This window comes from Etheostoma spectabile, chromosome 22 (genome assembly GCF_008692095.1).
Source record: "Etheostoma spectabile isolate EspeVRDwgs_2016 chromosome 22, UIUC_Espe_1.0, whole genome shotgun sequence".
NCBI lineage: Eukaryota > Metazoa > Chordata > Actinopteri > Perciformes > Percidae > Etheostoma > Etheostoma spectabile.
This window is the reverse complement of record NC_045754.1, coordinates 15,114,551-15,129,055: the sequence shown is the minus strand read 5'-3', so window position 1 is coordinate 15,129,055 and position 14,505 is coordinate 15,114,551. Positions and strand designations below refer to the sequence as shown.

Here is a 14,505-nt window from a genome sequence, read left to right as displayed (position 1 = left end):
AACCTCATCTTTGTTAAACTCAGTACAAAAATACCACAGCTGGTGAGATCATTTTTCTCTCTTCCAGTTTCAAACGGCATTCTTCAAGAATTTCCTTGATTTAGGCATTTAAGTGGCGACCAGGACCCAAGCAGTGTGACAACCTAAGACACTAATCCACACACTTAAAACTCACTTGTAGGATATTTCACCCCGTTGTCCCTTTTAAGTTAAAATAATCGTAAGGATTTAGAATACAACGAAATGGTCAATAAGGTTCATATTGTTCATACTGTAGCTTCTTATGTGTTAGATCTTGGTTTCCAGTGAGAAAATGGCTGATCAGGTCGGCTGACAGATAGTCCGTGGCTGTGGAGCAGCGTCTCTGTTGATATAGGCTAATAAAACATAGCCTAGATTTGACTTTTGGGTAGACTTTCTTTAAGAGTCCAGATGCTGTTTCAGATGATGATGAAAGAATAGAGATGGTCTGTGGACCTCAAGTGGTCCAACAAGTGGTCTTCAAACGGGCTTCGTGGCTCGACGCAGCTTTGGGCTCCCAAATGTGTCTGTGAAGAAATAATTCTTCTCCTTCTTATGATAAATAATGTAGATCCATGTCGGCATGTAGGCACGTGCAGATGTCACTGTAGGCTTGTTCATTTTAACTCTATGAAACGGCTGAATAACCACAGACAGAACGATTTCCCATTTCTTTGGATTAAAAGTGCAGGCTGCAAGGGGCAGGCAATATAGGCTAGTACAAAAACCACAGAAACAAAACGTTCATCTTTTATACTACAGCTTTCTGGTGTTGAGTTGTTCTTTGCCACATTAGTCTTCATCATTTTTGCAGCGTTTCAGACAGCAACACAGGCTTCTGTAAGTTGCTTTATTTTGCATGAAAAACACATGATTAAGGCCCTTACTCCGATAAAAAATAAAAAATAATAAAGCAAATTAGTAGCCTGTTCAACTTTTTGTGATTGACTGGTGACATTTGATTTTCACAAGAGCGTAAAAGACAACACTTGGCATTGAAACAAGTGATATTAAGTTTGAAGGAATAATGTTTAAAGGGTGGATGCACATTTATTTAAATTTGTACACATCATAAATACAGGAACACTTACGCACTAACATTTAATTATAACCGTCACAAATAAGTGATAGCATATGCTGCTTTTTTCAGGACCAGGATAATTGTATTGGATATTAACTAGCCTGGAATTTGAAGGTCGTTTCTCTTTTTGATCCCAACCTCCTCCCCTGTCTCACCCGTTCTGGTGCCTTCATTTACACACAGTCCACCTCTGTTCTCACACACACCTTGGCAAGCACAGAGTCCGTGCTGTCACTGCACCTGCTTTGCACTCCTCACCTCTCCTCAGTCTGAAACGTGTGCGTCCTCCTCATCAAACAGCAGTGTGTCCATCCAGCTGCTCCACTGAGCTCGTGCTGCGGCCTGTGTCCGGAGATCCCACGGATCAGACATGTTCCTTGCTTTTGTCTGCACGCTCATTTCATTGCATCCGTTTTTTCATTGCTCGTCTGTGGCAGTTCCTCCACCAGATCAGGAGAATTCACCGTGGTTCATGGGCTGCGTCAACGCCAGCAGCAGACTTTCTGCACCCAAAGGTGCCCGTGGCCTTGACCCGGTGACCTGCTCTGTGCGCTGCCTGGGTGAAGGGTAAGTCGGGGGAAAGTGGAAAAGAGCCCGTTGAGTCAGTTGCATTTCAGCTAAACGCCAGTTTGTATAAGCAAGTATTAGTGTAAAATTCATTTTATGATTTTTTTTTTTCAATTTCTATTGAGACCAGTGCTTGATCTTGCATTAAAGTAACCTCCTATTATTTATACATAAATTACTCACACCAATGCTCTCATTCTGAAACATGTGAGATAATAAATATTGAGATAATATATCTCTTAAGATAATATATATATATATATGCATACCTATGCAAAACCATCATTTCCTGGATTTTTTTCTTCTCATGAGAAAAATCTAAAAAATAAAACTCAAGGGGTTTAAAACCTTTTTCAATCAAAAAGCCTTAAACCTTATAATAAAATGCGTGCTTTAATCTCTGGGCTCAGTCAGAGATCTTGGCTGAACTTTGCACAACTCAGACATTAAGCTGGAAATATTTTTGTGGTTTTCTGCAATAACACGTCATGCTGCAAAGATTTGCACCAAATGTTAACGCAACACAACTTGGATTTTCAGCAGTTAGGCATCCTCTTTGTAGAACACAAGTGTCACACACATCTTAACATGAGTATTGAGTTTTGTATTTGTGAGTTTAGATGAGCTGGATGCATGTGTAGAAATCAGACAGTATGACATTAACTTTCAGTGTTTGTTGTTGAAGGTACCAGGTTGCAGCGGTGACCTCAGAGGCTTGTTACTGTGGCAACTGGCAACACGGTTTGGTGGCCGGTGAGTGTTTTAACACATCTTCCAATGGAGGGACAAAGGATGTCAGAGGAGAAAGACAAAGGTGAGACAGACTGCTGCTGCCTGGCTGCTTTATGTCTGTTTCCTGATCCATAAGTGGCTTTTAGTGTTGGACCTGTGCTGGATGCTTTTACTGTGAATCTTTTCTTTTCTTTTCTTTTCTTTTCTTTTCTTTTCTTTTCTTTTCTAGTGTCCTCTACTTGCCTGTTGGAGGAGAACAAGGAAGTGTGGCACTCTACAATACTGAAGGGCCATTTCTGCACAGCGTCCGTCTGTCCACGTCTCCAGACAGAGTGCAGGCTGGGAAGACTTTTGCTGTGGAAGTTTCTGGAAACCTGGCTGGACGTCCCAACCAGCCCACAGGTCAGCTGCTCCTGTAATTCCCACAGGTTCTTGGAAATATGACACTTCCAGTTGCAGATAGCTTGACTCCTGTGTTAAAGAATAGTGTCCCCTGGCAGAAATTCTTTTTCTGATAGGTTCCATTGTCTGTTTGTAATTGTGTACATTCATTTTTTGTCTGTTTTTCATGGTTATACACAAATAACTTTGAGTTTTTTGCTTAAATAATATCATGATTTATTTTATTTACAACTGCATTGTATTTACAATTATATTAATTTAATCCTATTATTTATTAATGTAAATTATAATTATCACTTTTTAAAAATCATCATAGAGTAAGAGCTAGCCCTGCTCAGGGTTGCTCCAACTGTAGACTATATTTTAGAAAGACAGTATTTGAGTTATCAGTGTTTATGTATTTATTTTAACTTCTAAATGTCAATTGTATTTTATAAATTAATGACATACTTGCAAAAAATATGTTTACATACATACATACATACATACATACATACATACAAACTAAAATCAAACTATGAAGTTGTGTCATGAGTGGAAAACACATTTGCATTATTGTTTGTTTGCGATGTATTGAGTAATGAGGTTTAAAGTGATCCTAATGAATTTATAAATATTATATATTTAAAATACTGTTTCATTGTAAATAGGAACAATGATGCTTTACAAAATAAGAATAACCTCTAGATCTCATTCTAGAATAATGAACAAATTCTGTTTATGTTGTGCTAACTAATAATTCTTTCAGAATGTGATTACATTTTTACGCTTAGAGAAAAAATGTCAGGATATTTAATTAATGTTAACAAAGTCTTAAAAATATATATTTGTAGCCCATATTAGTGTTTCCATTTTACTGTTTTAAAGTAGGATTTTTTTTGGTGAATTTTAGGGATTCTGGGTCTGGGAGGGCAGGACCTCGCTTACGTTGATGTTGAGTTTCAGGAAATGAGCCCTAAAGGTCAAAGTTCACACCAAGTCAAGGTGTTGGATGATGGCTCCTTTCTTTTGTCAACTGATTGGATTTTGGAAACTCCAGGAAAATATGAACTCAGTAAGTTAACAAGAGCTCAAAAATGTAGTTGAATGGTGAATGATTTAATTAATGAAAAACATTGTATTCTAATGTCACCCTGTATCTGTCTTTATTTTCTGTTCAGACGTCAGTGTCTCCAACCCCCTCTCCACCCTCTCCTCCACCCTCCACCTCTCCGTCTCGCAGCCCCCTGCACACAGCTTGGTGCTCTCTGTGCTTCACGGCCCCCGGGCTGTCCCCTCCTGCATCCCTTCCCCGCAGACACACTCCAACAGTGTGACTGTGGAGGCAGCATACCTGGGCCACCCTGTCACACTGCAGGCATACATGCGTGATGGTCTGGCAGTAGACTTCTTTTGGTGGTTCACTGCCAAGGAAAAAGACAAAATCATGGAGGGCGTAAAGACAACTTGCCTTCCCAACACAGGCTGCCTGAACAGCACTGTGGTAAGTAGAGCGGAGAAAGTAGCACGGCTGTGTGATGCAGATGTTCTCAAAATGAAATGTTTACAGCATTTAGGGCTGAAGTACCCTCTCTTTAATGGATCACAATTAAAACCAGTTTTTACGTTACAATCAATAAAAGAATATCAAAAAGATTGTAACCCTTTCGATAGCAAGCTAAAAACTGCATTTGTGTCCTGTTTACATTATCTGTCTCTCAAAGTCTCTTAGCAGCTTAAAATAGGGAGGGATTGGACATTTTCTGCTTAAATAACCATGAAAAAAAATCTGTTACAATATGCATTTTATTAGAATTATGAAGGTGTCTCATCTGGTAGCTCATTACAGAACAACAATCCAAGTAAGCTGTGAAATCCGGGAGATTATGGGGGCAAGTGACATCAAACGAGGGTTTTCCAACACAAAAACATTTATAAAAATGCAACAATAAACATGTACTCACATTAAATTATTTTATTAACCTTTCTTGTTTAAAAGGGGTCAAGTGTTAACACCTAGCAAGTAAAGAGTCCTTAAAAGGCATCATAACCCATCAATAACATGTTAAGCGACTTTTTAGTGAATCCTTTATTGACTCTGTTTCAGCCTCTTCCTCCATGAAGGAGAAGGGGTTCACACACGTTTCTTAGATCACCATAACAACACACATGGATGGGTTAGAAGCAAGTCCGATAGCTCATTTTTTTTGTAAGAACCAGAGCATCTGATGTGTTTACGTATAGAGAGATAGCCTACACCTATCTGTTTATATGCAAACCTTAATTAAACAGTGTGTGGAACTCCAGCATCCTGCAGGGACTGATAAGGTTAAAAAGAGAAATGCTGTAATATTGGCGAGGTGGATCCAGACAAGTAATACTCCAAAAACGCATCCATGAGTGATTCAAGATGACAAATAAAAAGGTGTTTTTGTTGTATAAAAATGTCAAAAAAGTATTGAAGTGAAAAAAGTTTAATCTCAAATCTTCCCCCCAGTTTACTGTCATGTTTTTAATCCGATGAATAAAAAAATATATAATTTGAATTACTTTCCAGAACTGGACCTTTGAAACAGAGGGAGTTTACATGGTGTCAGTGAACGCCTCCAGCGCTTATGGATGGACACAGGAGACTATACATGTTGTGAGTACTCTGTCCTGTTTATTAATGATTAAACAATAAGGATGCTATTTTCAAGTGAGATGCCTTACTTTGTAGTTAAAACAGACAGCTCAACACACAGGGTGAAAAGAGGAGCTGTAGCAATGTGCAGTACGACAAAAAATGTGGCGTTTTCTGAAAATTAAACCACATAAACCTATTCTGGTACAAAACAGAATTATGAACCTAAAAATGAGTGTATTAGAAGCACTTTTATACTTTCTGGCCTTCACACCCTGTCTTTGGCTCTCAGCACCAAGCCCATTGGTTTCCACTTGAGGATGTAAATATTTTTTCTTAAATGACTCACAACTAAACTCTCAGTTTTAAAAAAAGACTTAATAATTTTCTCAAACAGCCGGGCACTGTAGTTTTTAACAAATGCAATGCAGTTTTTTTCGATGGCTAAAAGATACTGGTCACAACTGAAGCCACATGTGCAAAACTCTATCTACAGTCTGCACTACCAACAGTCAGCTGAGCCAAACAGTTCACGTTGCCTGCAAAACTCATTCCAACCAACATGATTTAAGGGACTTTACACTAATCAATATTTTCTATAAGTAAAAAGTGAAATTATTTTCTTTCCTTTTTTTATTTTATACAAGTTTTGAGGTAAACAAAATGATTAAAAATCCTCAGTTTGATAACCTACAGTAAATATACGTCATCATTTACGTAATTACTGGAAATGTTACAAACTAAAGGTACGAAATAATACAAAATAGTCCACAAGTTTTTTTTTAATTTAAAACAAATTAGATGTCTTCTCTTGCCATGAACCTGCATTATCTCTAAATACAAAAGACTATGGTGTTGCCATTGCTAACACCACATTACTTTGTGAAAAATAGTAATTGTGCAGTTTTACTATAGTAAAGGATGTGTTTTTCACATTTTCACCACTGTGAATGTAATGGCAGACATCTTACCTGGACATGTTGGTATTGTTGCTCTTTTACCTGTTGACTGTTTCTCTCGAATGGCACAATGTATTACTGTTTAATTCTTATTCAGTGTTTCTTTATTTCCAGAGAAGGATTCATGAGCTTTCCCTATATATTGTATATACAACATGTGTTCATTAACAAGTCTAAAACAAGAAAGTCAATCAGCAGTGTTTGATAGGCACCAGACTGAAATCTATTCCGTTTTGAATGTGTGGTTAACAGTTGTGACAGCAGTGTGTTGGCATATAAACTGTGTATAAAAGGGCTGTAAATCCACTGTGTTGTGCAAGTTGTGGTTGAAGTCATGGGATAAGTCAGTAGAGTTTTGAAAACTGTCCAAGCAAAGAAAAACAAACTAGAGTTTGGTCCACATGAACTGCTGCTGTGCAGACTGTAGTTGTGCCCACTGTGGTTTAGCAATCGGAAAAAAATGAAAGTACAGCAGGATGATGTATGTGGGATTGACTCAAAATAAACTGAAAAACAATGAAACCTTTACTGCCCCGTAGGGGAATGGTTTTTGGACAATAGTGGAGAACTATGGCACAGAGGAATAAGATAAATCAAACTTTGGCATTCAATACTTGTCAGTGGAATCAATTCTTTGTTGTTTTTGGTCTTTAAATGGGACTTGATGACATTAAGAGAATTATAAAATGTGACAAGAGTTATCCTTTAATGGCAAATTTGTGTGCTTTTGAGTGCCTTTTTTCTATGTTCAACGTGTGTGTGTGTGTGTGTGTGTGTGTGTGTGTGTGTACTTGCAGGTGGTCGTGCCTCTCACCGTTTCTGACCTCAGACTGAGTGTCTCGGGGAATCAGCTGACTTCGGGAGAGGAGGTGTCTGTGGATGTGCTGCTGTTCACCACCATGAAGCACCTACTTGTCCTCAACCTCACACTGAACGCTGAGTCTGGCAATGTCAATAAAAACATCAGTGACAGCATTAAAATGACTCGCGAAGAAAACAGCAATAATCACGTCTGTAACAACAGCAACCATGGCAACAGCAGCTATGATAAGAGTCTTATTCAAAACCACAATAACATTTATTGTCATGGTGGCAATCACAGCTCAGCTGCGCACCACTTGGTTCCTCTTCATCTCCTCCGTGCCTCCAACAGCTCCAGCTGCCATTTGCACCTCCAGCTTCACTGCCGCCTCCCCACCGCTGCAGGACAGTATTGGCTCACGGCTTCTCTTCTCCCCACCTCTGACCCTCTATCAGTGCTGCTCTCCGCGGTCCTGCCTCAAGCCTTGATGGTGTATGAGCATATATGGGCTGTGATGCCTGCTGGGAGTTGGAAGACAGCAGTTTTCACACATGCAGAATTCAGCCTGGAGGTTGTCAGCCCTGCCAGCCGCATGGGGTCGCGAGTTATTTGGACTTTCAGTTTGGATAATGTTACTGCGATGAACAGGACAACTGAAGAGTGGGACGTTGGTGTGTCTCTTTCAATAGCAGGCCGTTACACAGTGACAGTTAGGGCCTTTAACCCCGTCAGCTGGGCCTCATTCTGCACACACATCCTCGTTCAAGAGCCAGTTGGAAAGTTGGTTTTGAATGTTCCAAGCGTGATCACAACACATCAAAAACACTCTGTTTTATTTAGTGTGACAGCAGGGTCAAATGTGACTGTGTCTCTGCTGGTGAATGCAACATTGGCGTACAGAAACAGCAGCTACACTACAGGAGAGGAGGCAACGGCGGTTTGGCTTTTCAACCACACCGGGACAGTTGTGGTTGAGCTTCGAGCTGAGAATCAAGTATCTTCTCAGAACAAAAGTGTGAGAGTTTGCATTGAGAAGAACAGGAAGGAGACACCACACGTTAGAATTAATCAAACGTGGCAACCACCCACCAGACAAAGTCCTGTTCACAACCTGACAGAAAAAGGTGAGGAAGTGGTATTTAATAACACATACTGAGGAGTACAAAATATTTGAACATTAACTAAGCATTTTAAAAAACAAGTGTGACTTTCTTTTCTTGTAAATATTCAGTACAGGAGATTTTTTGATTAAATCAGTGTTGAAAATAAGCATATTTTTAAGCATCAGTACACTAAATTACGGCTATACGTATTTGTGATTTAGTATATGTTTTGGAAGTACACTTGCATACAATTAACCTACAACAAACTTACAACAAAGTACACTTTATAGTACACTGAAATAACATTTGTGCAATTAGTTAATTTTAGAACATTGAATTTAACTTTAGGGTTGTTGTATTTAAATATACTTAAAATGAAGCACAAAAAGAAAAAGTATACCTATATATACTAGTTTATTTATACAAATATATTTGTGATACACTTAAGTATAACATTTTTTGCTTGGGATTTTGCTCTTTGATAAATAAAGGCACAATATATTTTACAATATTAAATCATCCAATGACGCTTTTTTATATGCACATGAAGAAGTTCATGAAGCATATCATTTGGGGTATATATGTCCAATTTACTGTATCTATAATGACAATGTGAGGTGTGTTTTGTCCACTAACAGTGCGGATTTATGCAGCAAAGCAAGCTTATCCCACAAATACTGATGTGACTTTCCTGGCTGTGGCTGAAGTACCAGGCCCTGTGGAGTTCCTCTGGCACTTTGGAGACTCGAGATCAGACAGAACCACCTCGAAGACCGTCACCAAAAGATTCAACCAACCTGGCAGGTATGAGACAAGGGGAAAAAAAGGAACAGACAAGCTCCTGCTAGCTCCTTTCTGGTGGTCTGGAAGACACTGACCTTTATTTTTGTACAAAATTGAGTTTAAGCCTGTAATTATTTTTGTTATTCTATTCTTGCCATATTGAGTTTGAGCTGTAGTTATTTTATGCTTTTTTTTTGCATTGTAAATCTATCTAATAACCTAGTGAGGTTTCACTTTAAGCCCCCCACGGGTCATTCTCGTTCCATGTGATAGACACACATGTTGTGATTTATGTTGTGTTGTTTTTGATAAATGAGTGCAAACCAATGAAACCAAAACCAAAACTCTGCACCGCTTATACCCCCTCTCTTCCGTGTAGGTATGATGTAGTTGTAGTCATGTTAAGTGGCCAGACGTCCCATACCTCTGAAGTGTTCCCGCTGGTAGTCCAGAGAGCAGTGAAGCTCAACAGGCTGCTCCACCAGGCCTCCGTCCTGCAGAACCAAACAGTGACGGTGAGCTGCCGGGTCAACGCGGGGACTGACGTCTCCTTCCTCTGGAACTTTGGAGACGGATCATCCAAGCTGGGACAGGGCACAGAGCAGCACGTCTTCCACACGTGAGTTTCACTATCATTATTTTTTTTTTTAATTGGCTTGGTAGCTCAGGTTAATTCCGAGTTAGATGATTCTAATAGAGCCAGAAATATTGCCGAAATATCAGTTTTGATAAATATGTTGGTAGATTAAAAAAAAAGTCCAATACAGAAACATTATAGAAATGTTATGTAATTCAGAAACAGTGTTATCATTACGTTGACTGAGAAGTTTATTAGAAAACTGAAAAATGTTTCTCCCAGTAAATATTTTGGTCACAATAATACTAATTTGAAGGATCCTTATTGAAAGTGTATGTTTCTGTTACATGATGTAAACAAGTGATTAAGGGTAAAGTTTATCGGCTGATATATCATTTTATTTTCAAACTCAAATACCAATACAAACATTGGTTGAGCTATAGTTTCTAATTATTTTTTTATGAACCAGTTTTATACTTTTATTCTAACTTAAATTTCCTTCACCTAAATAAGGGAGTGTTATTTCAAAATGAATACAACTTTTGTTGACATCTCTCTATTGTTTATTCTTCACTTACCTGTAAATCTTAAAATGACTGATCTGCTTAACTGGGCTTATTTTTGCGTGTTAACATTGAGTTGATGTGTTTTTACTCTGTGCAGGACAGGAGAGTTCAGAGTGGAAGTAACTGTGTCTAACCTGGTCAGTTCTGCCTCTCTAAGAGCTCACATCTTTGTTGTGGACTGGCCTTGTCAGCCTCCACCAGTGAAAAACATGGGGCCTCTCAAACTTCAGGTACATGTGTTTCCTCAACATTGACATGCGTGTACTAAAGTATAGCTAAAACTACATTTCCGCCTTCATCTTATTCATCTTCTCTCTTCTCCTCTCCTCTCTTCAGGTCCGAAGATATGAGGTTGTCCGTCTGGGGGTAACCTATGAGTCGGAAGTTGACTGTGACATTTCAGGAGGCCTTCACTACACCTGGACCTTGTTTGACTCTGCAGGACGGGTCATCCCTTTGCCTTTTATAGACACGCATAGACAGAGCCTCATACTGCCCAGCCATCTCCTGCACTATGACACCTACACTGCCATAGCTAGGGTAAGTACGACAGCTGTCACATATGGCCCAACGGGACTCAGGACTGTTGTCCCAGGACCATGTCCCACTCGTGAATATACATAATTAAAATAAAGAGTGTTTTGACTCTTAATATCTGCAGGCTCAGGTCATTGGCAGCGTGGTGTACAGTAACTACAGTGTGAGGGTGCAAGTGATACCGAGCCCTCCTGTGGCCTTCATCCAGAGCGGCACCAACATCTTCATTTCCAACAGGAACACCACCCTGGTAACCCTGGACGGGCAGAGGTCTTATGACCGAGACTTCCCCATGAACCCAGTCAGGTACAGAAACAGTGTAATGCATGCATGAAACCATATAATGTGTTTATATTCTGGAAAGATTTGACTAAAATATGCATTCAATCCTAACATTGTTTCTGTTTTTATTTCTTCACAGCTTCAGCTGGACATGCAAACCAGTCAGCTCCATCACTAGCTCCTGTTTCCACCAGGATGTTCCTACTTCCTCCTCTGTGCTCGTATTTCCTGCTAGTTTCCTAAAACACACCTTTGACCAGTTCCAGTTCACGCTCACCATCCACAGCGGTGAGCGTTCGGCTTCAACAGAGACCTTCATAACATTAACATCAAACGTGATTGGGTGAGAGTCATACAAATTCTCTGTGTCCCAGGACATCAAAGGACAGATAGAATTGGATGAATAGAATTTAAAACATATATTTGCCACCATTAAAGATTGTACTGTACCTTGAAACACCTTGTTGTTACATGTATCGGAATGTTTCCAATCCAGGAAGGTGTCAGTTCACTGCCCTCAGTGCCAGGGAGACCAGCTGAACTGGGATCAGTCTTTCTCTGTCAGCGCTTTGTGTGAAGGCTGTGATATTTCTCCAAAGTACATCCAGTACACCTGGAGTCTGTACTTGGTCAACGCTTCGTCCAAGCCTGTCATAGAAGGTAAAAAGATCAATTTAAAAAAAAAAAAGGATGAATGCACTTGGACAGTAAGCGGCCATTATTTGTATTTTCTGTTCCCTTCTTCTCTATTATAGTCCCGTTTTGTTACAAAGTGGATCTCAGTGCGCCGTCCACCATCATGGAGAGTCCTGCCTCTTCCCCTCAGACCCCTGTGACTTCCACCCTGCATCCACCTGCTACAGATGCTTCACAATACACCCAGGCTGCCGATATTTCTACTTCTGTCTATCCTGCTGAGAATTTCTCTAAAAGTAGAGTTGACCTGACAGACAGCGGAAGAAAATTACACAACAGAAAGAAGTCTAATATGGCTGGTGTGTAATTAAACGGGACTGGCTTGTGTGCTTCCCACGTGGTTGCCTTTGTAAAAACAGATCTTGAGGAGACAAACGGCATAACTCTGCAAACTAAATTAGAAGATAAAACCACTTCACTAAACTTGACTTCCCTTTTTTCATCCTCACACAGAAGTCAAGCCCTCACCTATCTCTTTTCTTGCCAAAATAGGAACAGCAGAATCAGGTAAGCCCGGGCAGCTGTGTACACTGCCTAGTGCTTCTACCAATAACGGTTTAAAATGGAAATGATCTTATACTGCAGGTAAATGTGAATCAAATGTTGTGAAGAAAAGTGTGAATATGTTAACATAACGCAATGTTCAAAGAAAACTTAAAAGCATTTAAAGACTTGGATATCAATAGGGAAAATCAACAAGGAGCAGTACTATACAAAGGTCATAGTTACAGTAAAAATGATGAATTATTTAACAGCTTTTCCTCTTTATGTCCAGGAGTGGAGCCCTTTTATCCCCGTCTGGGAGAGTTTCACCCTCCAAAGCCTTTGTACTCCTCCACTGAATACCCCCCGCTTGCCTTTGACAACAGTGGCGTCCTACATTCAGACCACTTTGACCAGAGAGACGTTATCAGTGAATTCCCGACAGATTCTGACTCCTCTGCTGACTGGGAGTTTTCTTTTCCTGTGGAGAATGATGACATGGGAGGTCGACTAGGTAAGACAAAAAATTACATGAAACTTTGGAAAAAATTCCATTTTGTTTTTTATTTATTTTGATTCAAAAGCAACGAATCAGTATATAAAGTGGGCCTAACTGAAGTTAGCCACACATTTACCATCATTAAAGTGATGTACACATAAATGCATCAATTATAAAGATATCATCCAATAGTATGATATATTATTGAAAAATGTAGCCTATTCTTTTTCCTTTAAGTATATTTTGTTGCGTTAACATTTGTACTTTTACTTAAATGAAATTTGAATGCAGGACTTTTACTTGTAGCAGAGTATTTCTACAAGATGGTATTGCTACTTTACATAATAATATGGTTCTCAGTGAGTATTATAATGTGCATTAAAACTGATTTCTCGACAGATTCAGATTATGATGTTCCCTTGATGAGCGCAGAGGAAGGTGACCCAGGGATTTCAGCAGGAAGACCCACAGGTACAGTACATGTCTGTGATTTCTAGTAGTCACTACTAGAGTGTGAGGTTGTGTTTTAATGCCATGCATATCCCCAGGTGTGGATGGTGAGAGCTTCAGTCCAGGAGATGATTACGTGTTTGATCCGGCATTATATGAAGATGAGGGGAGTAATCTAGTACATTCCAGGCCATCTGTTGTGATCCAGGAGCCTATCCTGCTTGATTTACTTCGAGACCCCATTGACAGAGGCCTTTTTGAGGCTTACACTTACACAGGTACATTATTCAGGAAACAAAGACACACAATTCCTCTCTCTATCCACAAGCCTTTAGTCATCTTTCTCGCTCTTTTTCAGGTATTTCCTCCCCTTTAATCAGTTTCCGCCCATTCAGTCTGAGGGCTGGGAGCAGATACATGTTGGAGGTCACTGCCAGTAAGTTTTACAACCATAACTGATATGTTTGCCAAAATGTAATGTGTTATCAGCACTGAACCATGGCAGAATGAATAGATGGAATAACAAACATAACCTTGAAATACAGATTGTGTACAGTCCAATAGAAATCCTAAATTAGTCATAATCCAGGTGGGAAAGGTTTTGAACCCAGAACAGATGTAATGTAATTTTCTGGAGTGTGGACTACACTTATAGTCGTGTTGAAACTTAAAATCATTATGACAACATCAGTCTTTTGTAAGAACATCATTGTATTTTTCTCATAAAAAGTGAAGGGATGGATCTTGATCCTAATGTGATGTTTACCTGTTTTACTCAGAGTCTCCTAACAGTTTCCTGGGCCGGACTCAGCTATTCTTAAAAACCAACCCTGCCCCTAAAGGCATGACGTGTCAGGTGCAACCAGTCAAAGGAATGGAGTTGTATACACACTTCAGCATCTTCTGCACCTCGGGGAAAGAGGTATCTCCTGTCTCACACAGTAAACACACACTCTCGTAATCACATTGCTTGTTTGAGCCTGCATACTATACCAGATGGGTGTTATTTATAGTTCTTTGTATGTGAGCCATATTAAGATCATTTAATAAAGGAGACGTCACTAATTGTACGGTTGTGTGCTTAAAGCTTTTTTATTGCACCTCCACATTTCTTGCTCTTTTCATTGTTTCATTATAATTCTGTGTGGGCCTGCTAATTACCCATACAATTCAGTTGGACAGTTTAGGTTCTTAAAAATATAATCATGAAGAAAAATGGGACAAGGACTGTAAGTGAGCAAGTTTCTCTGAGTCCGTTATACAATTACAACATACACAGAAACAAGTACCTTGACAAACTAAAAATGTAATGCTAACACTGTTTCTTCATGTCAACGTGTGTGTGTGCGTTTGTGTGTGTGTG

The 14,505-nt window shown here is 39.5% G+C and overlaps 1 protein-coding gene across 1 annotated transcript in view; it reads left to right on the top strand.

Moving 5' to 3' along the window:
• Positions 1 to 464: 464 nt before the first annotated feature.
• pkd1l1 (polycystin 1 like 1, transient receptor potential channel interacting) overlaps positions 465 to 14,505 on the top strand; it is a 33,820-nt gene continuing 19,779 nt past the window's right edge. Inside the window, exons 1-22 of the mRNA XM_032504398.1 lie at positions 465 to 546; positions 1,540 to 1,669; positions 2,355 to 2,483; positions 2,631 to 2,803; positions 3,696 to 3,857; positions 3,964 to 4,286; positions 5,340 to 5,426; positions 7,162 to 8,290; positions 8,908 to 9,073; positions 9,432 to 9,671; positions 10,293 to 10,425; positions 10,532 to 10,735; positions 10,857 to 11,038; positions 11,154 to 11,357; positions 11,511 to 11,674; positions 11,770 to 12,009; positions 12,164 to 12,217; positions 12,486 to 12,707; positions 13,092 to 13,163; positions 13,241 to 13,420; positions 13,501 to 13,578; positions 13,922 to 14,064. Of these exons, the coding sequence (XP_032360289.1) occupies positions 465 to 546; positions 1,540 to 1,669; positions 2,355 to 2,483; positions 2,631 to 2,803; positions 3,696 to 3,857; positions 3,964 to 4,286; positions 5,340 to 5,426; positions 7,162 to 8,290; positions 8,908 to 9,073; positions 9,432 to 9,671; positions 10,293 to 10,425; positions 10,532 to 10,735; positions 10,857 to 11,038; positions 11,154 to 11,357; positions 11,511 to 11,674; positions 11,770 to 12,009; positions 12,164 to 12,217; positions 12,486 to 12,707; positions 13,092 to 13,163; positions 13,241 to 13,420; positions 13,501 to 13,578; positions 13,922 to 14,064 (4,497 nt within the window). The remainder of the gene's footprint in view (positions 547 to 1,539; positions 1,670 to 2,354; positions 2,484 to 2,630; positions 2,804 to 3,695; positions 3,858 to 3,963; positions 4,287 to 5,339; positions 5,427 to 7,161; positions 8,291 to 8,907; positions 9,074 to 9,431; positions 9,672 to 10,292; positions 10,426 to 10,531; positions 10,736 to 10,856; positions 11,039 to 11,153; positions 11,358 to 11,510; positions 11,675 to 11,769; positions 12,010 to 12,163; positions 12,218 to 12,485; positions 12,708 to 13,091; positions 13,164 to 13,240; positions 13,421 to 13,500; positions 13,579 to 13,921; positions 14,065 to 14,505) is intronic.